The sequence below is a fragment of the Nansenia antarctica genome, assembly GCF_963989245.1.
Source record: "Nansenia antarctica genome assembly, chromosome: 19".
Classification (NCBI taxonomy): Eukaryota; Metazoa; Chordata; class Actinopteri; order Argentiniformes; family Microstomatidae; genus Nansenia; species Nansenia antarctica.
In genome coordinates this window covers 7,798,329-7,823,597 of record NC_137692.1, presented here as the reverse complement: position 1 = coordinate 7,823,597, position 25,269 = coordinate 7,798,329, and the positions used below count along the sequence as shown (strand labels likewise).

Genomic DNA, 25,269 nt, shown 5'->3' with positions numbered 1-25,269 from the left:
GAGATGAGAGGAGAGGAGAGGAGAGGAGAGGAGAGGAGAGGAGAGGAGAGGAGAGGAGAGGAGAGGAGAGGAGAGGAGAGGAGGGAGAGGAGAGGAGAGGAGCAGGTCACCTTCCAGGCAGACATTTCTCCCCTCTTCCCATTCCTGATCTAGAACGGGCCTGCAGTTGTTTCTCCAGAGTTTGCTGCAGACCCCATGATTGCATGCTTGTTATCCCCACCTCCTTCCACACCCCGCAGTGGGGCTACACTAACCTGCTTATCTGACAGCTCCTGACATTGTGGTGGGGAGGGGAGGGGGGGTATAGAGGAGAAGTGGAAGGGGGGATGGTGGAAGAGAGAGAGAGAAACCCAAGGGGAAAACTGCTAGCATCAACAACCCAGTCACTCCTGGACCTCTCCAATTGTTAGAATTACCTCAGAGGGAGGCGAACGTGTCTTGAATCACTTTGTCGAATCTTTAACTTTCAAAAGCTCTCGAAAGAAAAAAAAAGAGCCTCACTTTCTTAAAGGTAGAGTAAATCAAGCAGCTCATGGTATCTACCACCACAAGTTGATAGGCAAGTACACTTTATGAGGTTTTTAAGTACTGTATTTTTTCTGGTTATTGTTAGCAATTATTAGGATCTCTTTCCTGCCCAGCATTTATCATTTTGGAAGAGTCCTTTAAGGCAAATCATATGACATTGATTTCAACACAGAAATAAGAAAAAGACATTCAGTAACTTAATTTGACTTGATATTATCTTTCACTCAAAACACATCTGATGAAGCTGTGAGTAGTTCACTCCGGCCTGTGTCTAGCCCTCTCATTTCCTGCACACACCACATCGCCTGCAGATTGCCTTTGTTTGGTCTATTTCCTTCCTCTCTGAGTGAGAGACCAGGAGACTGAGCTGAGATGAAGCATGACTTTATCATACAGCCATTACACTTCACAACCATTCCATTTGCACATTATTATTCATCTCACTGTGTGTACAGTGTCTCTCTGTGTGTGTGTGTGTGTGTGTGTGTGTGTGTGTGTGTGTGTGTGTGTGTGTGAGAGAGAGAGGGAGTGAAGCGCAGCTATATGATTCAGCCATTACACCTCACACAGGTTCCATTTGCACCTTATTGTTTGTCTCATTGCTGGAAAATGCAGGTGATTTACCAAGCCTGAGGAGGCAGCTGATCCCTATTCCCTCGGCACCAGGCTTTGTGTTTGTGTTTGTTTGTGTATATGTGTGTGTGTGTGTGTGTGTGTGTGTGTGTGTGTGTGTGTGTGTGTGTGTGACCTGCTCTGTCCATGCTTTATGTGACTACGGTAGTTGTATACAGTATTGATGAGATCCATGTTTGACACACTGCTCTCCCTGTCTTTCTCCCCCAGCTCCCTTCCCACTGACCAGGGCTTGGACCTGATGGAGCGATTGGCACAACGGGTCAACCTCCACACCACAGACCTCCTACAGCTCTCGTATGTACACACACATACGCATGCACACACACACACACACACACACACACACACACACACACACACGCGCGCGCGCACAAGCTCATGTTCACGCACAGGCACTTGCACACACACACACACACACACACACACACACACACACACACACACACACACACACACACACACACACACACACACACACACACACACACACACACACACACACACCACTAGTATCTGATGTATATGTTTGTGCTGACTGAGATTGAGGTATAGCAGAGATAACAGATCAATTTTACATCAGCTAGAATTCTGCAATACGAGTTTATTTTTATTTTTATGTGAGTCCATGGAACAGGAAACAGAATGAAGATTGTCCAGAACACAGTAAGGACTGTGAGTGTGAAGCTGATGCAGTGCTAGCAGAGAGTGTAGGCGTGTGTTGTTGTCCTGACCTTTCTGTGTCTGTGACTTACTCCAGGGAGAGGAATCAGCTCTGCTTACCTCCAGATGCAGTTTGATGTCTCTATTGTATTCAAAACACTGGCGTGCTGTTGTTGCCTCTAAGCACTTGTCACATTTTAAAAAACGAGTCGTGTTTTCTAACAATATACAGTATATGTGGTTTCTTTACAAAATGCACATGCAAACACTTGCACTTACGCTTGCTCACTCGTACACAAACAAGCAAGCACACACATGCACACGCACCCACAAGGATAGCAATGTTAATGTATTAATAAATAGTGAACTGTCCTTGAACCCAGCTAGTTTCTTACAGTTGTACTTTGGCTGTGCTTCTGGTGCTAGACCATGTAGGAGGCAGAGGAGCTGTGTAAGCTCTAGGATCTGACAAGCCTTTCAAGCCTTCTCCTCCAGCAGAGGTGAAATCTGGGTGGTTCTCTTATAGCAGCATACAGTACAGAATGAATGCCAAGAGGATTGTGTACTGCCATATACATCTATTGGAGTCCAAGGGCTTCAGTTTGGAGGGTAACCCCACAATGACAATGTGAACTGATCCTACTGTTAGAAACAGTCTCAAAATGAAACCTTGTGATGAGGGATGCAGCAATTATAGCGCCACTTTATCGATTACAGATATTGGAAAACAGCTCCACATTGAGTTAATGTAGCATTGTCTGTATTCTGTATTCTTCAAGAGAGAGAGACAGACACACATTGACATAGCTGTGTTGTGTGAGCGACGAGATGGAGAGAGGGGTGAAAAGAGATACTCAACAGAGAACATGGAAAATAGAAAGCTCAGTTGTTATTAGATGGAGTCTACACACGTTGAACTGCAGTTACCGTGTATAAAAGGTAAAAAAGCAGCACTGTTTGCCGATGGTGATATTCTTTCTTTGCACTCTAGAGATGACGTAAGTGTTTTACTTATCACAGACACTAGGGGGAGTGGCTCCCTCACACGCAGATCTATCCAAACTGACTTCTGATAGAATGACACACACACACACACACACACACACACACACACACACACACACACTTCCCCCCAACTAAGCTAATATGAAGACCAGGCTTACACAGACCCCCATTCGATTACACAGAATAACGGGTGTATTTTTGCAGATAACTTATCAAAATCTATCACCCGGCAGTAGTTGTGTTTTTTTCCCCAAGTACATTGTGACAATCGTTTCGAAGGGAGGCAAAAAACATGACAGTTTCATTCGAGATGCATCAGGATTCCTGGCAGAAAGTCTTATGCTTGCACCAGGGAGAATGAGAAAGCAGAAGGAGGGACTGTGGAAATATTGACATTTGTGAGAGCAAACAGAGCCCAGGTGAAGGCATTAGAGGAGGACATGTTTCTTTTTGAGACGTGCATGAGGGGAAAATTGTGAGGAACGCTGAAAATTGTGAGGAATTGCGTGCATGGCGTGCCTCTGGTGCAGGCTGTGATGGACGTCTGTCTCCCAGCTTGATGAATCCTCCCAGACTGGGAGTAGGAAGTAGACTTCCCAGGCCACAGGGTGAAACATGGACAGGTGAAGGTTGATGATGAAGGGGATGCGATAGTGGTGGTGTGGGGGTAGTGACAGCGGTCTCACGTCACCTGACAGTACTTCCTCACCAATACAATTGCTTCTGTCATTCTGAGCGTCTTACATTTCCCATCAGCCGCTGCTCTAACATCACATCTTTTGGCTGGATCTTTTAGGTACTGTATAGTCACAGTTGTTTGTGGCTATTGTGTGTCAAGATAATTTGATGAACGAAACTGATGGTTTAGGGCTGGAGGATTGTGTACTGTAGGCACGATGCACCTGTGGATATGACCATTCTTTGTCTTTATCAGTCAGCTCTGGAAGGAGTCTGGTTAGTTTTGATTTTGGCCGTTACCTTAGGTACCTAGAACCTTCATACTGCATTGGAGAGAGGAGTGTGTGCTCTCTCCATGCCAGACAGAGTGGGCTCTGGGGGCAGACAAGGTTGCCAGAGGTGAAAAGCAAACAATGCACTTTCATGTTTGGTGTTTTGTAAAATTCAAAGAGAGAGTGGAAAGCTCCCCTTCTTTCCTTTTACTATCTATGTCTCTGCCTGCTATGAAAGGTGTATTAAATTGGAATTTATTCGTCTTTGGAAGAGTCACCATCATTTTCCCTTCCTCTCTTATATCCTACTCCTCCTTCTCTCACTCTGTCTCTAGTTTGAATAATAATTATGTATTTATGTATCTGTCTTTCAGTGTGATGGGTCCAGCTTTGACCTTCAGGGTGGGCGCCAACCCTCAGAATGTCAGCACTGCAGATATGGCTCGCGTGGCAGGTAGGACCACTCTCTCATTCAGACTCAGATCCTCCTCAACATGAATAGATCCTCCATAACTATTGCATCATATAATCTTTGCAAGACTATACAGATGTGTTATAGTCCACTATGATTTAGAGTAGGTCTAGAGTTTTTCCTGATCAAATCACATACTCAGGAAATCTCCTGCCCCTATTTATGGAGTCTAACATACTGTAGAAGAGAGAACACTTTAAGATATTATAGAGAGAGAAGCGTAGCTGCTAATTAACATCACAAACACACAAATTAAGAGTTTCGTTGCAAAATGCTATATCCACTATTTTCTAAAATGTACTTTCTCTTCTATAAAATGTATGCTGTCATGGCATAAAACGCCGTTATAATACATTTGAAAAGACAGTTGTTTTGTTAATTGTGTTGCTTACCAATCACATTCCTGACATTCATTCAGTCATTTATCTCGATTATTTCATTTTTTTTATGAGGCATGTAACATGACCAACAATGCCAATACATACATAGCATTTTAGAATGAAACTCATCAATATCCAGCATGCTGTGGTTGCTGTATTTCATAGTCAACAGATTCAGATTGAGAGAAACCCATTGTTAATGACCTTCATGGAGCTTCATTTCATTTTCACCACCCATGCTGTCAAATTATCTCTCACAGTATGAGCACAAACATCAACCACACCAGATACTGCAGTTATTACCATGTCAGTTATTACAGTTATTACCATGTCCGTCTAGTTCGGGCAAGCCCCTGTCTGCAGATTATTAACACTGTGTTATGACAAATGAGGATCACTTATACAGATGATAACTAGTAGAACACACTGCTCCCTCATATCTACCAGGTTACATGGAATAACCCTGGATGGGTTCTCATTTGCTTTTCTCATATATCCAATAGACTGACAGGCTGAGACAGGCTTGTCTGACAGTCAGATGTAGGGCTGATAGAGAGGTGACAGTAGATGTAGGCTGATAGAGAGGTGACAGATGTAGGGCTGATAGAGAGGTGACAGTAGATGTAGGCTGATAGAGAGGTGACAGTAGATGTAGGGCTGATAGAGAGGTGACAGTAGATGTAGGGTTGATAGAGAGGTGACAGTAGATGTAGGCTGATAGAGAGGTGACAGTAGATGTAGGGCTGATAGAGAGGTGACAGTAGATGTAGGCTGATAGAGAGGTGACAGTAGATGTAGGCTGATAGAGAGGTGACAGTAGATGTAGGGCTGATAGAGAGGTGACAGTAGATGTAGGCTGATAGAGAGGTGACAGTAGATGTAGGCTGATAGAGAGGTGACAGTAGATGTAGGCTGATAGAGAGGTGACAGTAGATGTAGGGCTGATAGAGAGGTGACAGTAGATGTAGGCTGATAGAGAGGTGACAGTAGATGTAGGCTGATAGAGAGGTGACAGTAGATGTAGGCTGATAGAGAGGTGACAGTAGATGTAGGGCTGATAGAGAGGTGACAGTAGATGTAGGCTGATAGAGAGGTGACAGTAGATGTAGGGCTGATAGAGAGGTGACAGTAGATGTAGGCTGATAGTGAGGTGACAGTAGATGTAGGCTGATAGAGAGGTGACAGTAGATGTAGGCTGATAGAGAGGTGACAGTAGATGTAGGCTGATAGAGAGGTGACAGTAGATGTAGGTCTGATAGAGAGGTGACAGTAGATGTAGGGCTGATAGAGAGGTGACAGATGTAGGCTGATAGAGAGGTGACAGTAGATGTAGGGCTGATAGAGAGGTGACAGTAGATGTAGGCTGATAGAGAGGTGACAGTAGATGTAGGGCTGATAGAGAGGTGACAGATGTAGGCTGATAGAGAGGTGACAGTAGATGTAGGGCTGATAGAGAGGTGACAGTAGATGTAGGCTGATAGAGAGGTGACAGTAGATGTAGGGCTGATAGAGAGGTGACAGTAGATGTAGGCTGATAGTGAGGTGACAGTAGATGTAGGGCTGATAGAGAGGTGACAGTAGATGTAGGGCTGATAGAGAGGTGACAGTAGATGTAGGCTGATAGAGAGGTGACAGTAGATGTAGGCTGATAGAGAGGTGACAGATGATGTAGGCTGATAGAGAGGTGACAGTAGATGTAGGCTGATAGAGAGGTGACAGTAGATGTAGGGCTGATAGAGAGGTGACAGTAGATGTAGGCTGATAGAGAGGTGACAGTAGATGTAGGGCTGATAGTGAGGTGACAGTAGATGTAGGCTGATAGAGAGGTGACAGTAGATGTAGGGCTGATAGAGAGGTGACAGTAGATGTAGGCTGATAGAGAGGTGACAGTAGATGTAGGGCTGATAGAGAGGTGACAGTAGATGTAGGCTGATAGAGAGGTGACAGTAGATGTAGGGCTGATAGAGAGGTGACAGTAGATGTAGGCTGATAGAGAGGTGACAGTAGATGTAGGGCTGATAGAGAGGTGACAGTAGATGTAGGCTGATAGAGAGGTGACAGTAGATGTAGGCTGATAGAGAGGTGACAGTAGATGTAGGGCTGATAGAGAGGTGACAGTAGATGTAGGCTGATAGAGAGGTGACAGTAGATGTAGGCTGATAGAGAGGTGACAGTAGATGTAGGGCTGATAGAGAGGTGACAGTAGATGTAGGCTGATAGAGAGGTGACAGTAGATGTAGGCTGATAGAGAGGTGACAGTAGATGTAGGCTGATAGAGAGGTGACAGTAGATGTAGGCTGATAGAGAGGTGACAGTAGATGTAGGCTGATAGTGAGGTGACAGTAGATGTAGGCTGATAGAGAGGTGACAGATGTAGGCTGATAGAGAGGTGACAGTAGATGTAGGCTGATAGAGAGGTGACAGTAGATGTAGGCTGATAGAGAGGTGACAGATGTAGGCTGATAGAGAGGTGACAGTAGATGTAGGCTGATAGAGAGGTGACAGATGTAGGCTGATAGAGAGGTGACAGTAGATGTAGGGCTGATAGAGAGGTGACAGTAGATGTAGGGCTGATAGAGAGGTGACAGTAGATGTAGGCTGATAGAGAGGTGACAGTAGATGTAGGCTGATAGAGAGGTGACAGTAGATGTAGGCTGATAGAGAGGTGACAGTAGATGTAGGGCTGATAGAGAGGTGACAGTAGATGTAGGCTGATAGAGAGGTGACAGTAGATGTAGGGCTGATAGAGAGGTGACAGTAGATGTAGGCTGATAGAGAGGTGACAGTAGATGTAGGGCTGATAGTGAGGTGACAGTAGATGTAGGCTGATAGAGAGGTGACAGTAGATGTAGGGCTGATAGAGAGGTGACAGTAGATGTAGGCTGATAGAGAGGTGACAGTAGATGTAGGCTGATAGAGAGGTGACAGTAGATGTAGGGCTGATAGAGAGGTGACAGATGTAGGCTGATAGAGAGGTGACAGTAGATGTAGGCTGATAGAGAGGTGACAGTAGATGTAGGTCTGATAGAGAGGTGACAGTAGATGTAGGCTGATAGAGAGGTGACAGTAGATGTAGGCTGATAGAGAGGTGACAGTAGATGTAGGGCTGATAGTGAGGTGACAGTAGATGTAGGGCTGATAGTGAGGTGACAGTAGATGTAGGCTGATAGTGAGGTGACAGTAGATGTAGGGCTGATAGAGAGGTGACAGTAGATGTAGGCTGATAGAGAGGTGACAGTAGATGTAGGCTGATAGAGAGGTGACAGTAGATGTAGGCTGATAGAGAGGTGACAGTAGATGTAGAGCTGATAGAGAGGTGACAGTAGATGTAGGCTGATAGAGAGGTGACAGATGTAGGCTGATAGAGAGGTGACAGTAGATGTAGGGCTGATAGAGAGGTGACAGTAGATGTAGGGCTGATAGAGAGGTGACAGATGTAGGCTGATAGAGAGGTGACAGTAGATGTAGGCTGATAGAGAGGTGACAGTAGATGTAGGCTGATAGAGAGGTGACAGTAGATGTAGGGCTGATAGAGAGGTGACAGTAGATGTAGGCTGATAGAGAGGTGACAGATGTAGGCTGATAGAGAGGTGACAGTAGATGTAGGCTGATAGAGAGGTGACAGTAGATGTAGGGCTGATAGAGAGGTGACAGTAGATGTAGGCTGATAGAGAGGTGACAGTAGATGTAGGGCTGATAGTGAGGTGACAGTAGATGTAGGCTGATAGAGAGGTGACAGTAGATGTAGGCTGATAGAGAGGTGACAGTAGATGTAGGGCTGATAGAGAGGTGACAGTAGATGTAGGCTGATAGAGAGGTGACAGATGTAGGGCTGATAGAGAGGTGACAGTAGATGTAGGGCTGATAGAGAGGTGACAGTAGATGTAGGCTGATAGAGAGGTGACATGTTGAAAGAGGATTGTCAGTATGCACCGTTACTGCTCCCCTGGCACAGTCTGAACTGGATCAACACTGGAGAGTGACGTCCTTGCTTTGGTTGGAAATGACTTTGAGAACCAGCGAGTGACAGTCCGACGGTCAATATCACTAGGCTGGAACAAAATAAACACCAACACAAAGTGTGGAACTCGCTTCTTATTGGCTGAAATGTGCTGTTGTTCTTTGTTCTATTGACACGTGGCCCCCTCCTGTGTTCTATTGGGATGTGCAGGTTTGTGTTTTCCTGTTTTCCATTAAGATGTTACAGTTGCTGCACTGCATGAACATGGTGCTGTGTTTTGGCATGGGGAGTGTATTTTGAGACAGTTGGGATTACAGGGTTATATTGGTACCAAATGTATCCAGGTCTCTCTCCCTCCTTGTCTATGTGGAGTGATTTGACTGTTGATTAGATGGCGTGGGGGGGGGGGGGTAATGACAGCAGCAAGTTGGACTGAAATGTCAGACCAAATGTTAAGTCAACGTGATCAGCAGCCTGGCCGTTATTGATGAATTATGAATACCACTGACCTGAATACAGATATGGGAATGCCCTGCATTCTGCTTCAGCTTTGATGTTTGGGTTATTAGGAACTGTGCTGTACTGTACTTGTTTAAAGACAATTCTGAAAACAGATATATTTCCCTGAATTACTGTGATATTCCAGGACATTTGTAACCATAACTGTCCATAACAAAGACATATGTGTATTACAAATAATAATATGTCATGGTTCCAAAGCGTGCTCTGGTCTGTGTATCCTCAGAATATAGGGGACTGGAATAAAGAGAATGGGGATGGCTTTAGTAGGACTGGAGGTCAGTTTTGAGACAGATTTCTCTACATTTAATTGCATTGATTTGGTTCAAGTCTTTGTCCGGGACTTCAGCAAGGGCTTTATCAATGCATTCATCTTTAAATGTTGATTATGATGAGAATGGACATTTACATTAATTATTTTTAATTAAAAAGTTTACAATTACAATACATGTACTGTGTAGTAGCTCAGCGTGTCTTGTAAATGAAGAATTCTGGGAGCTTTTTCGATACTTCGATACTTTCGATACAGGCCATTGAAAGGCGTTCTTAAAGGAAGGAGATCCCATAACTGAAAAGCATTTTGGGCCTAATGACGTCACTGGACTCAATACTTAGTATTAGGATGGGAGCTGAAAAACATGCTGGGAGGTCTGTATTATTGAAGGTACTGTAGGAGCTCTTGTGTTCTGTTCAACTGGAAAACTGTCAGACAAAGACCTGGTTTGCCTAATCCTTGCACGGTCACAAAACAAAAGAGAAGCTGCTGCTTTATAAAAACGACTAGGTTGTGTGTGTGTGTGTGTGTGTGTGTGTGTGTGTGTGTGTGTGTGTGTGTGTGTGTGTGTGTGTGTGTGTGTGTGTGTGTGTGTGTGTGTGTGCATGTGTGTGTACATGCATGTGTGCGTTAATTATTTGCTAGGAAATTATTTATTACATTTTTTATGAAGTGGCTGCCAAGATGTAAAAAACAATGTTAAATGTGTCATTAAAGGCTCTCTCTGTTACTCTCATGTTCTCTCTCTCTCTCTCTCTTTTACTCTCTCGCTCTCTTATAGAATGAGGGTCTGAAAGTAGGGAAAAGCTGTATACCTCAGAATGGTTTGCAAACATGTAAATTACATTCACTTGTGAAATTGGTTCTGTCAAAATTAGTTATGCTCACTGCTAACCAACATTTTTCTAGCCAGTATAAATGTCATCCTCTACTCATTCTCTGTGTTTTGTTTTAGCTCTTTTTCTTCTCTTTCTCGGTTTGACCGCTGACTATGGGACACACACTCTTGTGTACCTGTCACAGAAGACCCCTATTCAGTCACACACGGCACAGGCCTGTGACGCTTGTAAGGGATAGCCCTGCCTAATATATGTCCCAATAAAGGGATGCAGCAAGCGCACCATTTCTGTGGTAACTTAACTTGTGATAATAACTGAATGCCATCGAGAATTCAGGGTAAATATAGAACTTAACAATAGCAATAAATGTCCAGCTCACAAAACACATGTCACAGTTTTTTCACTTGCCAGCCTATTTTGGTACCCCAAATACTAATGGCCAACACTGATGATGGTACCTTACTGGCATGGGGGTGGTTCTTCAGGTAAGTATTAAACAGAATATCACAATTTCATCCTTTCCACTCTTCAGTCACTGACTGTCCAAAGTGTACTATAGTCGTATACCCTAACCCTAACTTAACTTATGATGCTCTGGAGGGATTAGGTTGTCTCTACTGGAATCCTGCAGTTCAACTCAACATTATGATTATTGAAAAATGTGTGACAGGGTCTGGTTAAAAAGTCCTCAAGTAGGGCATGGTCATTTTTCTTTTTTTTCCAGATTATGAAAGTGCAGATTGTAAGCTTTCAAATATTTTTTTTACATGTTTAGCATTTAGCTTTAAAAAAAAATGTATTTACCTTATTCCAACGTGACTTCCAACAAATAGATTTGACTAAGTAAGTGAATCATCTATCCACCTGTATTAGTACAAAAAAATCCAGTAGCCTCAGGCAGAAGAGACAGTGAATCCTATTCACAAATAAGTAATAATATACTATAATATGCTTTTTCACCAGACGTGTCCCTTTTCACCAGACGTGTCACATTTGGTAAGCAAATTCCAACAGTTTTCACCTCATTAGCACCTGTTAACTTTCTGAGCTATGAATGAATGAATGAATGGTCTTTATTGTCATTGATATAGTACAGGTACCATACAACGAAATTTGGGAGGGGGGGCTCCCCTGGTGCTAGGAAAAAAAAACTAAAAACAAGGAGGGAAAAGAGCTGGTTTACATAAATAAAGGCTATGTACACTATCCACTATACTATACTATACAAATAAAACACTGTGCTGTACTCTATGCTATGCTATACATATCCTAACATTTCCTATCTCTGAACCTTATGTACCCGAGGGTTGTCATATTGCACATAGTGTTATTGCACATTCATTTAAAGTGTCGCAGTTTGCAGGTTTGAAATGTTCACAGTTGTGTTTCAGTATTGCACTTGATTACAATCTAGTAGCTGCCATCAAATTGTCTAGATTGTCCAGGGCCTAGAACCTAGGTCTTTGCTGTGTTCAGGGCCTGAATGGCCCTGGGGTAGAAGCTGAGCTTCAGTCTATTTGTCCTTGCGGACATGGTCCTGAACTGCCTGCCCGAGGGCAGCCGAACAAAGTGTTCGTTCCCAGGGTGGGATGGGTCTCTGGAGATCTTGGAGGCCTTCCTGAGGCAGCGTGTGTTGTACAGCTCTTCCAGAGAGGGGAGGGGGGCGCCGATGATCTTCTGGGCCGATCTCACGACTCTCTGTAGCGCTTTCCTCTCTGCGGCTGTGCAGCTGGAGAACCACACGCAGATGCAGTAGGTGAGGATGCTCTCCACTGTGCAGCGGTAGAAGGTCACAAGCAGCTCCTGTTTGAGGTGGTATTTCCTGAGGACTCTCAGGAAGTAGAGCCGCTGTTGTGCCTTCTTGATGATGGCTGCTGTGTTGGTCTTCCAGGACAGGTCATCCTGTATGTGCACCCCCAGGAATCGGAGGGTTGAGACTCTCTCCACGCTCCCTCCATCGACGAGCAGGGGCTGGACCTCAGATTTTTTCCTCCTGAAGTCCACGATGATTTCCTGGGTCTTTGACTGGTTCAGCAGCAGGTTGTTAACCTTGCACAGCTTGCCCAGCTGCTCCACCTCATCCCTGTACGCCGCCTCGTCCCCCCCCGAGATGCAGCCCACCACGGTGGTGTCGTCTGCAAACTGTTATGCACACCTTAAAACTGGAAAAGCCAAATGTGGTGGAACCCCAGAGAAACAGAGACAGAGGCCAGGAGAATATACAATGATTTATTAAGGATGATATACACAAAGAAATAGGCCCTACACTAACTAGTGGAAAAACAAACATAAGGTGTGATGCAGGCGATAGTTATGGGGTGTGTAATTATACTATGTGTGTGTGCGTGTATGAGGTCAGGGGTGTTGTATTATGTGCTGCGATACTACCCTAGTGAGCAAAGTCCGAGATCCAGAGGGGGTAGTCAAGGGGAATGTCCAGGGGTCGGGCCAGGGAGAGTGATCCAGGAGAGAGTAGTCCAGAGGGGAGTCCAGGGGTCGAGCCAGGGAGGGAAATCCAGAAGAGAGTAGTCAGAGGGGGTCCAGGGGTCGAGCCATACAGATAGTTATGTTCAAGCGTTGGATCTCCGTCTGTAGCAGGGTTAAGTAGGCGGCTGTCCAGGTGGTGATTGGGACAGCTGGGCTGAAAGGTAATAGCCCACACCTGCTGCAAACAGAGCCAAAGATCCGGCCCACTCAATCCGGCCGGGAGGGGGCGCCAGAACGAGGCTCACGGGGGCATGTCAGATTAGGAGGCACAACACAAACTTTACGATGGAGTTGCTGGGGTGGACGGGGGTGAAGTCGTAGGTGTAGAGGTTGTAGAGGATGGGGCTTAGCACGCAGCCCTGGGGGGACCCAGTGCTGAGTCTGAGGGCTGTGGAGGTGTGGGAGCCCACCCGCACCCTCTGGGGGCGGTCAGACAGGAAGTCCTTGATCCATGCACAGATAGAGTGTGATAGCCCCAGGTCCATAGGTGAAAGTGGGCCGGAACGGTCCGGTGCTGCGTTCCGGCAAGACTTTCTGTGCCGGAACGCCGTTGGGGGAAGAGATGCTGCTGCCTGTCAATCAAAATCCGATTGCTGCAGAGTGCAGAAGCAATCACGATTCACGATCCATAATTTCCAACAAGGAAACACATGGCTGACGTTATGTTTCGTTGCGTCTATTTTAATACCTTTGAAAAGGACACGTTAACCTGCTTTACAGTAGACCCGACGCGACGCGACGTGGTTGGGTGGGCAGCACTGGGCACTGAGACAGTCCGACCGGGATTACAGTCGTGCCGTATGGAAGCATATAGTGGACTTTATTCAAATGTTAATGCAATTTGAGATTGCATTTGTATGTTCCACTTTTGCATGCATTCTTTCAGACAATATTCAAATTCAAATGCAATTCTAATGATTTGCATTTTCATTTTCATGTACCTGATGTGCACATTCGCTGTGTCATGCGCTGCTTTGTAGCTGACAAAATTCAAAAGTTCATTCTAATGTGAAAATTACTATGCAATCCCAAAATAGCATATTCATTTGCCACTTTTGCCTGCGTTATTTGAGTCAATATTCAAATTGTAATGCAATAATGTGATACGCAATTGCATTTACATGTTCTAGTAAACACATCCGCTTTGTAGCTGACAAAATTCAAATTTTCATTCTAATGTGAAAATGACTATGCAATCCCAAAATAGCATATTCATTTGCCACTTTTGCCTGCGTTATTTGAGTCAATATTCAAATTGTAATGCAATAATGTGATTAGCAATTGCATTTATATGTTCTAGGAAACACATCCGCTCATTAGAATTGCATTTGAATTTGAATATTGTCTGAAAGAATGCATGCAAAAGTGGAACATGCAAATGCAATCTCAAATTGCATTAACATTTGAATTTAGTCCACTATATGCTTCCATAAGCAAGCCGTGTTGCCAGATTGGGCTACTTTTGGTCACACTGGACGGGTGGATTCGGCAGCTTTTAGACTGGTTGGGCTGGATATTGTCAATTCCATCTGGCAACCCTGGTAGCAAAATATGTGCATACGTATCTGGTAGCCTACTGGTACTTTCAAATCGCATCGTATTATTATTATTATTATTATTAATAATAATTACAATTTACAATACAAATACAACAATTGGGGGTCCCTCAAAGAAAATGTGGGCGCACTGCGCGCGCACAACATCAACCTCCAAGGCTTGATTCTGACCCAGGAAAAACCCTGGTATGTACTGTATAACATGATAGCCATCTATGCACTGTATATAAGATGATGACCAAGGGTCTTTCTGCTGCTGACCAAGGGGTTGAGTTCACTTGATGAGGCCCAATTTTGTTTTAGACTCTGTAGGCTACTGTATTTGTTTATTAAGACTTAAGATATATTATCTGAATTTCTCTTGTTTTATCAAATGTTCCAATTATTTTTCATTTCTTGTGCTGGTTTAAAATTGCAGGAAACTAGCACAAATAATTGTGTGGGAGAGAGGGGCCGCCGCTACCAAAACGTGCACAGTTATGGGTCGCTCCACCACCAAAAACTCTCACTCCAAACTTTTGGTGAAACATGGCAGCCCTAAAGTGTTTCTAATTTCGACACCAACACCACGATGTGTGTGTTCAGGGATGCATGAAGCTGGGGGCAGGAGGAGAACAATATGAAACGATGAAGGTTGGGGTAGTAGCCTATAGTTCCTGTAAGAAACTCAAACCACTTTCACCCCTGCCCAGGTCTAGTAGTTTGGTCACTAGCCTGTCTGGAAGGATGGTGTTGAAGGCAGAGCTGAAGTCCACAAAGAGCAGTCTCGCGTAGCTGTTCCCCCTCTCCAAGTGGGATAGAGTGGAGTGGAGAGTCGTCGCGATAACCCTAGTTGTGAGGGATTCCTTTCAGGTCACTGTCAAGAGTAGATGCGGAAATTGCCTGGGGAGGGGGGTCTCCCCATAGGTGAGAATAATAGGTGAAATAGGTGAGCGAAATTGGTAAAAGCTGGTATATCCCTGGTTGGCGTAGGCCACCTGTTTCTGTCACTGCAGTAGCCAAAGACGGCTCCATATCCTCTGCTTCCTAGCTCGGCATCTGCGCCGTTTATTGATAAGTGTTACTGCAAACACTGCCAGCAAGTCACTGTCAATGTCATCCATTTTACTCTTTTTCTTGTCAGGTAAACACAACTTGTGTTGTTATTATGGAAACGGCCATCTGTGTCTGTGCGTGTTGCATTGTTTTGATGAGAACTGCCCAGTTTTAGAATGTTGCAAACCACAGTTTTGAGATTCTGTTGCAAGTGGTTGCAAGTTGCTACTCGTCTCGTTGTGATTTTTAAAATCTGAACTGGCCTTAACCATTGGGCCGGTTCACTAGCTAACACGTTCGTCGTCATTATTACTTGAGCATGTGGCTAATCTAACAGATGCTAGCTCCTGTGCTTCACACGGACAGAGCTAGCACAAAATGCAATGCTAGCAGTTGTTCTCAGACAATGGCACACTAGCTATCTTCCACCATTTTAGTGTAGCTTCATGGCTAGTGAGCTATATACAGTAGCTGTGCCTCCAACAGAGTTTTCTGACAGGGATGGACATGGTGCCACTGATGGTGTTGTGGGAATCAAAGGATGAGGATGACGTCACCTCCAAGTCAGGTGTCCTACAGGGAGGCAGTCCGCAGAGCCTCCTATGGTCTATTATTATTTAGTAAACTCTCTCTCCAGCATGCCTGTGGCCTTTACTAGTCGGTGCAAAGCTAAATAAAAACATGCTTATTACATCGTTCCTCTGTGTCGATCTCGATCTGTGCCGAGAGACTCTTAAGGCCGATTTAAGCTTCTGCGTAAAATCTACGCCGTAGGCTACGCAAGGCTACGCGGGCTTACACAAGCTACGCCGTAGCCTACGCCGTCGATTAACGCGCAGCTCTCCAAAAATGTAACTACGCGTCAGTTTCTACGCAACCGTAAGCTCTGTGATTGGTCCACTTGGTAGCACATGATTCCGACAAGATTCCGACTCTCTCGTCGCCCAAAAATGTCATTTACTTTTTCTGTAATTACTTATTAATAAAGATTTGAAAAATTATGATAACCATCGTATTATCTTAGTTTAATGTCATTTCAATGCATCATATAACTTTTATTTACAACAAGCATAACAACAAAAAGATCGCTATTATGCCGCTTTGAGCTCCGTTGAGTTCAAATGGAAGCGTCAGGAGCGCGATTCACATTTACGAGATGTACAATCCTGTTTATTTAGAAATAAATTATTAGTTACAGGGAGCCCCATGGCTGTTCGTTGGGTTTAAATTATATTTATGATAGACATATTTAATGTTAAGTTATCTATAAGAACTGTGATTGGTCCGCTTGGTAGCGTCACATTCCGACTCTCTCGTAAATGCGGAAGTCATGACAGAAATGTCATTTACTTTTTCTGTAATTACTTATTAATAAAGATTTGAAAAATTATGATAAATGTATGATAACCATCTTATTATCTTAGTTTACAGTCATTTCAATGCATTATATACATTTTCTTTACAACAAGCATAACAAAAATAAGTTTTTTGATCGCTATTATGCCGCTATATATGAGTACACCGACCGTCGGCATTGTCAGAATGCGCCTCTTCCTAACCGGAAGAGGCACAGCACAGGGGCATAGAAAACACACTGCCACCTAGCGATGTGACGGTGTAATTGCAGAGCGACCTACGCAGAAGTGTAAAGTGCGAGACCCCTTACGTAGGCTACGCGCGTAAATTTGACACAGAAGCTTAAATCGGCCTTTACACACCTCAAACACAGAATGCGAGAAAAGTCACTCTGATCAAACCGCAGCTACAAACGCTGCAAACAGCTAGCGGCTAACAGTGGTGTATCTCTACGAACATCTAACTGCATTTTTATAACATCACAACATGCTGAGAGAACATCGACATGCTAAAAACACACAACTACTGTAGATGAACTTACAGTCCTTGCTTTTGAACACGTCTTAAAACTAAGTAAAGTGGTGTAGTGACCACTCGTTAGCGAGTAGAGTATTCATAATTCACGGCGTTCCAGCCTTGTACAAAGCACTGTCATATGTTTGTGTTTACTCAATCACCCATCCTGCTTAGCGGGTGATATGACGTAATATAAGTGGGACAGAGGGGAGTGAATGTGGTTGTTGTCAGTACGCACGAAGAGAGTGAAATAAAGCGCACATGATTGTTTTTCTACCGGCAAAACGACTACATCATCCTGTTATTGCCATCACTCCTACAGTGGTCCCTTAACGGTAGCCTACAGCAAACGAGAACAGTGAATCCAATCCACAAATTATACATATTTAGTGATCGTTTAAACTGTTTATTATATCGAGTGGGTACTGTAAAACTTCAAGTTGCGTGTTATGAAAAAAAGAAAAAAAAAAGAAGTTTCACTTTCATTTTAGAGCCCTTCCGAGTCTGCGACTGGTTTATGGTTTCACCAGCTGCCGTCACATATTTCCACAACAAGGTTTGTCAGGCATGCAGACAATTTATTATCTGTTGAGATCGGCCCATTGGGAGTATCTTACAAGAAACCGACTCTGCCTTTCGGTGTGTTCCCGGTACTAGGGACATTTACCAAGTGTACAGAAGCAGCCAATTCCGACTCCGAGGCGCAGGCAGCGGAGCACACAGAGTTACTGCTGTCACATCTGCTAGACCTAGGCATCCAGATGAATCATGCCAAAAGCTTGATAACTTATTCCCAGCTAAATGGTGGGCTTTTTTTTTTAGGTGGGCTTACCATGGACTCAACAACCCCAGACAGACACACAGCCTTGAATGGGTGTCTGCAGGTGTTTTCGCCCAGCTGCATGAGTCTGCAGTTCTAGGGTTTAATGGCTTGATCGATTATGGTCAGGCAGCTTGGCCTCCTCCACATGTGAGACTTCCAGATCTGGATTTCATCACTCCATCTGGTTCCATCCCACACATAATTGCTCGAGCCCTACACTGTATATATTTTTTTTACCTTCAAGCCCTTTCTCCGTTCCTGCAGTGACATCACATCCTGGTCAGAAAGGACAATACACAGTGGCATACATGGCATACACCAACCGCCAAGGAGGATTGTGCTCTCCAACTCCTGCCATGTTTGTTGATGTGGTGCGGCAAACATCCCTCAGAGCCAGTGTGCGAATTAAATCACGGTGTGCGGGGGAGCCGCACATCATGCGAGGGCGACGCAACGCCACATACCAAGCCTAAACACTGCCCTACACAACACAACTGTAGGAGCCAGATATGGTCCTGTGATATGTGTTGTAATTCACTGTGTGGGCATGGGGTGGCGCTGTCACAATACCTGAGGCAGGTGTATATAAGGTAGCACATTTGTTGTTCTCGTCAGGTGTTGACCCCGGAAGGGCAAATAGGTTTGACCGCAAGGGCGCTAAGTTTGTTATTGTTATTGTTTGTACCAGTGATTAAGCCATTGATGGCACATAGTAACACAATAAATGTTTATTATGCAGCAAACCAACGACTATGGATCTTGTATAACCAACAGCAACACATCAAACTAGGACGCACGGCGCGTCAACCGGACAATCCGTCGGGTTAGCATCTCAGTAGTAGACTATGCTCCTTTAACAACAACGATGCACATAGCCCTTCTCATTATAACACAGCAACCCATAGGCCTACAACACAGCAGAAGCCAAGTCTATAAAAGCGGGTCTTACCTTAACACAGAAGCGACCACAGAGGCCTGGGTTCAGCTGCCTTTGCTCTACGTCCAGGAGCCCATGATGTGGACAGGCGATGACCTGATTTAAGCCAAGATGTGACGAAAGGCATTGGATCGAATCTCTCCAATGGAGGTCCATTAAGGTCCACAAAAAGTAGTGATGAGAGGCTGGGTTCACGCAGTCTATTGCAAGTCTTACTGTCAGTGTCATTTACAGCTGAAAAGCCCCTCTCGCACTCCGATGACGTGGGCAGGTATGTTCTGCTTGCTATGGACAGCTTCTCCAGCACTTTCCCTGGTGCAGCATCTTGCAGCTTCCAGTCGCGAAATTCCTGCACTGCTTCACTGGCAGATTCGCCAAGTGTTTTCGCAAGGGCCCGTATTTCTTTTTCTCCATAAAGGATGAGTGCGTTGCGGTCCTGTGGCCAAAAGCGCTTGTCGAGGGGTTTGAGCATATGAACGAGATCTGACTCTGGCATTCGCTTCTTAAGGTTGTCAATAACAGCCTGGTAGAACTGACCCCTTTTAATCTTACCGCTGCTCAGCCTCTCAACTTGCTCCACACCTTTGAACAATCCTTGTGACATGCGTTCCTCAGCCTTCTGTGCTGATTTACCTCCACCCACTTTCATAGCGTTAATTACATCAATGCACTGCTGAATCTGACGACTAGCACTCACTATATCTATGTCCCTTTGCTGCAACCTTAGTGACAGGGCCTGCAGTTCACAAAGCATGTCTTTCATGCAAGCCAGATCGGCTACAAATCCAGCGTTTGAGAGCCGTTTGTGGAGCCCAAGGAATTTCTTCCTCTCAATGTCACTGCGAGACGGATCCTCACTTGCGGTTTTAAAGTGTCTCGCTAACGCAGGGTAGTTGTTCCAGACGGCTTTGACAGTTCTAAAACTACTTGCCACCCACCTTATGGTAAAAATCTGCATCCTAGTCTGGCATTCTTCGCGGACTGGTGATACAAAGCGTACAGTTTTGAAATAAAAAACTCAAAGTGGTTACATCCAGCAACAAGTTTTAGAGCGTCATGGACTGCCAATTCTGCGCGGTGGCAAAGGCAATGTACTGACAGCATATTTGGGAAATCCTGTTTCAGGCGAGCAATGACTCCACTGTTTTTGCCCGTGAGGACAGAAGCACCATCAGTGGCTATGCTGATGAGATTATTAGCCAAAAACTCATCATCAAAACCTGCTTTACGTAGAGCCTCTCTCAGGCTGTTGTAGATGGACTCAGCGTCTGTGCCCTGCGTTAGCTCTGTGAGGTCTAAATAGACATTGTCCACATCCCCTTTTCCTGTCACATTACATCTCACATATAAAATCATATACGCACGTCCGTGCACTGTGCTCTCATCAATAGTGATGCTTATTTTTGACTGAGCCTTTTTAACATTAACAACAAACTTTTTGCACATTTCGTGTGCAATGTGGTGAATAATCTCAGCACAGGATTTATCGGATCTGTGTACAGGGCCTACCTTTGCCCCATTGATCTCTTGGAGCTGCATGACGGGTGGACGTTTTTTAAAAGCCATCCTTTCCTTGGCTACCATATAGGCGGATCTGAACGCGATTGATGTTTCCTCGAACAACTTTGCGTTGATACAGAGAATCCTGTTTGGCATTATTTCTTTTTGTCTTGTTTCTGCCAGTTCAACAGCCCTTTTGTGCGCCACACTATCCCGGTGCTTGTAGATTTTCTTACGCAAGTTGTTCTGTCTATTACTGGTTACGTAGTACACCCTAAGCAACTATTCGGCCTAAGCAACTATTCTTTGAGAACAGCCACGGGAGACGTCTGGTCCAGTCACTCCACTGTTCGCTGGTCCAGCCAGCCAGAGGGACCCCATCATCTTCGCACCCCCCATCTCCAGCAACAGGCGGGTGGTCATCAGCATCGTCATCATCATCCTCTTCCTCATCTCCTCCGACCTCTTTTTTTGTTGTCTTCCTAACATTAGTTTCCACGTTAGCTTCTTCTCTTGGCTTGTCTTGTTGTGTCTCTTCAGCCCCCACAGTAACGTTAACGTTAGCTGTCAAGTTAGCATTAGCACTAACGTTAGCTGCCTCTTCTCTCGGCTCTGTTTGTGACGATTGGATACTCCTACCACTAGGTGTCAGTAGAGGTCCTTGTTATAGGACAGGACCGGAGATGATGTAGTGGGAGTGACAGGACAGGAACTAAGAGGTACTAGGTAGATGGAGTTGATGTAACCAGAGCACGTTAATAAAAGTTATAAAAAGATTCTCATTGAACTGTTTCTCATTTAACGACACGAACAACACATGGTACCAGGAGTAAAACAGTGCAAGATACAACTGTGAAATGCGACATGGATTCAGTGAAGCCACCGACGAGTCTGCAACTGACGGGGAATGTCGACAGCAATTGGCGCACTTTTAAACAACAGTTTCTACTCTACATTACAGCGTTGGGATTGGAAACGAAGCCGGACACCAGGAAAGTAGCACTCTTACTAACAATAGCAGGCCCACAAGCCATAGAAGTGTATAACACGTTCGTGTTTGAGGAAAGAGATGATAACGAGAAGCTGGATAAAGTGCTCGAGAAATTTGATGCCCATTGCTCTCCCAAAAAGAACGAGACGTACGAGAGATATGTGTTCCGTTCTAGAATCCAGCAGCAGGGCGAGCCTTTCGATAGTTTTCTGACTGACCTAAAGCTAAAAGCACGGTCATGTAACTTTGCTACACTAAAGGACTCCATGATCAGGGACCAGATCGTAGTTGGTGTGGAGGATAAAAAGGTCAGGGAAAGGCTGCTGAGGGAAGCTGAGTTGACATTAGAGGGGGCAATCAAGATCTGTCATGCGAGTGAGCTGTCCCGGATTCACGCGAGGACGTTCGGCGAGATGGCAGCGGGCTCCATGAAAGTGAGTGATGATGTGACAGTTGCCGCGGTCTTCTACAAAGGAAAACAACGCGCACAAACGCAACGGACAGACGGTGAGACGTTCAACTGCAAACGCTGTGGCTCGCAGCACAAGCCAAGGGAGTGTCCAGCTTTTGGTAAGCAATGCTCTCATTGTAAAGGAAATAACCACTTTGCCAAACAGTGCTTCTCTAAAGGGAAAGAGAAAAGGATGGGAAAACCTGTAAATATAGTGGGGGAAGACACTGAAACTGACAGTGACAGTGACCCATATGTTGTTGGCATGGTGGGCTGTGAAGTAGAGCCACAGAAGCAGATAAATGCTGTCAAGCAAGATAAATGGATAGTACCACTGCAAATAAATGGGACTATAGTCACTCTGAAACTAGACACTGGTGCAAAAGCAAATCTAATCAGCATGTCTGACATCAAAGCAATGAAAGAAAAGCCAAAAATTCAAAGAAAAAAGCTTGAGCTTAAGGACTATAATGGACAGAGAATTGACTGTTTAGGCACATGCAAGCTGAAAGTAACAGTGAAAAGGAAAGTGCACCACTTACTCTTCTCTGTGGTAGCTGAAGGACTAGACTCACTGATAGGTGATAAAGCATGCGAAGATTTAGAGCTGGTGAAAAGAGTGTACTGCATCAACACAACTGTGAGCACATCTAGTGACTCTGTTGAATCCTTAGTGCAGAGCTATTCAGATGTGTTCAAGGGCTTTGGTGAACTGCCATTCACCTATAAAATCCAGCTCAAAGAAAATGCACAGCCAGTTGTGCATGCTGCACGAAGGGTCCCAGCACCATTGAGAGACCGTCTAAAGGAGGAACTAAACAGGATGACAACACTGGGTGTAATAAGGAAGATTGAAGAACCAACAGACTGGGTCAATTCAATGGTGTGTGTGAAAAAGAAAAACGGTGACCTAAGAATATGCATGGACCCAAAAGATCTAAACGAGAACATCAGGCGTGAACACTACCAGATACCCAAGCGTGAGGAAATCACCTGTGAAATGGCGGGTGCAAGATACTTCACAAAGCTTGATGCATCACAAGGGTTCTGGCAACTCAAATTAGAAGAGAGCAGCACCAAATATTGCACCTTCAACACTCCTTTTGGTCGATACCGCTTCCTCAGACTTCCATTTGGAATAATCTCTGCGTCTGAAATATTTCATAGAGCAGTGGAACACATCATCGAGGGGCTGGATGGAGTTCGAGCCTATGTGGACGACATCATTGTCTGGGGCTCCACAATCCAAGAACACAATGAGAGGCTGACAAAAGTGCTGGAGAGCATACGGAAGAATGGACTGAAGCTCAACAGGAGCAAATGCCAGTTTGGAGCTCAGGAAATAGTCTTCCTTGGAGACAAGCTCTCAGCACAAGGTGTCCAACCCGACCAGGAGAAAATCAACGCCATACTCGACATGCCGAGGCCCACAGACAAAACAGGGGTGCTACGCATCATGGGGATGGTCAACTTTATAGGTAAATTTATCCCCAACCTATCAGCGAAAACATCCTGCATCCGTGGGCTCCTGCACAATGAGAGTGTGTTCAAGTGGACCTCCAAACATGAGCATGAATGGCAAGTGCTCCAGAGAGCACTAACCACTGCACCTGTGCTAACATTCTTCGACCACACAAAGAGGATTAAAGTGTCCACAGATGCATCAAAAGATGGGATTGGTGCAGTACTCCTTCAGGCTGAGGGTGAACACTGGAAACCGGTAGCCTATGCATCTAGGTCTATGACAGAAACTGAGTGTCGTTACGCTCAAATAGAAAAGGAGTGTTTAGGGCTAGTGTTTGGGCTAGAGAGGTTCCACAGCTACGTATATGGCCTCCCCTGCTTCACTGTAGAGACAGACCATCGTCCATTAGTCGCTATAATCAAAAAGAATCTGAATGAGATGTCACCAAGAATACAGCGAATGATGATGAGATTGCAAAGATACGACTTTGGACTGATCTACACACCAGGAAAGCATCTAGTACTCGCTGACGCACTCTCGCGAGCACCAACAGGGGACAGTGTCAGTACAACTGAAGAGGATGTTCAGAGGCATGTGAACATGGTGTCTGCTGTGCTTCCTGTATCAGACTCCAAGTCCAGACAGATAGCTGAGGAAACAGCGAAAGACACAGAGCTGCAACAAGTCATCAGCAACATGCAAAATGGATGGCCTCCAGGTTCCTGTCCACAGTTCTTCCATGTCAGAGGTGAGCTGAGTGTAGTCTATGGGCTGCTGTTGCTAAAACACGACAGAATCATCATCCCAAGAGCTCTGAGGCAGGACATGCTACGGAGGATCCATGAAGGTCATCTCGGTGTCGCAAAGTGTAAAAGAAGGGCGAGAGATACTGTCTACTGGCCTGGAATCAACAAAGACATAGAGAGACTGATAAGCAGGTGTCAAACATGTCAGGAGCATAGGAACAAGCAAACCAAAGAGCCCATGATAGTAGCTGATGTGCCAGCAGCACCGTGGCACAAGGTAGGAATGGACTTGTTTCATCTCAAAGGAAGAGACTATGTAGTAGTCATTGACTATTATTCCAACTTCCCTGAAATGGCACTGCTAGCAAACATGTCATCAGCCTGTGTCATAACACACACAAAATCGATCTTTGCCAGACATGGCATACCACATACCGTTGTGTCTGATAACGGACCATGCTTCAGTAGCGGAGAGTGGAGAGAGTTTGCAGAACAGTACGACTTCAATCATGTGACCTCCAGTCCTCTCTATGCACAGTCTAATGGAAAGGCTGAGAAAGGAGTCCACATTCTCAAGCAACTCCTGAAGAAAGCTGCTGACAGTGACTCAGATCCATACCTTGCTCTACTCAGCTACAGAGCATCACCTCTTGAGTGTGGACTGTCACCTGCTGAGTTGCTCATGAAGAGAAAGCTTCGTACCACACTGCCGAGTTACTCACAGCAAAGAAGACGTCCAAAGCTGAAACAAAAGCTACAGCTACAGAAGATGAAGCAGAAGTCATTCTATGACAGAACAGCCAAGCAGCTTCCACCACTCTCAAGCGACGACACAGTCAGGATTCAAGGTCCTGGTGGATGGAAGACAAAAGCCACTGTTCTTGACGAAGTCGCTCCACGGTCATTCACGGTGAGAACAGAAGAAGGACAAATCTTCAGACGCAATCGCCGCAGTCTCCTAAAAACTCCAGAAGCTGTTCCAGAGCTCAGTGAAGCCTGCAGTGAGTCTGAGCCCATCCGTCCACTTCCAAGTGACTGTAACACAGACAGATATACTGAACCACACACTAACACACACATGTCAAGTGAACCTGTGATAAGAAGATCCACAAGACACATCACAAAGCCTGATAGACTGAACTTGTAAAAAAAAAAAAAAAAAAAAAAAAAAAAGACAATAAG

General features: G+C 44.9%; 1 protein-coding gene across 1 annotated transcript in view; it reads left to right on the top strand.

Moving 5' to 3' along the window:
• ptprn2 (protein tyrosine phosphatase receptor type N2) overlaps positions 1-25,269 on the top strand; it is a gene marked incomplete at both ends in the record, with an annotated part of 271,437 nt that overhangs the window by 110,418 nt on the left and 135,750 nt on the right. Inside the window, 2 exons of the mRNA XM_080548915.1 lie at positions 1,372-1,458; positions 4,154-4,233. Coding sequence (XP_080405041.1) covers positions 1,372-1,458; positions 4,154-4,233 — 167 coding nt within the window. The remainder of the gene's footprint in view (positions 1-1,371; positions 1,459-4,153; positions 4,234-25,269) is intronic.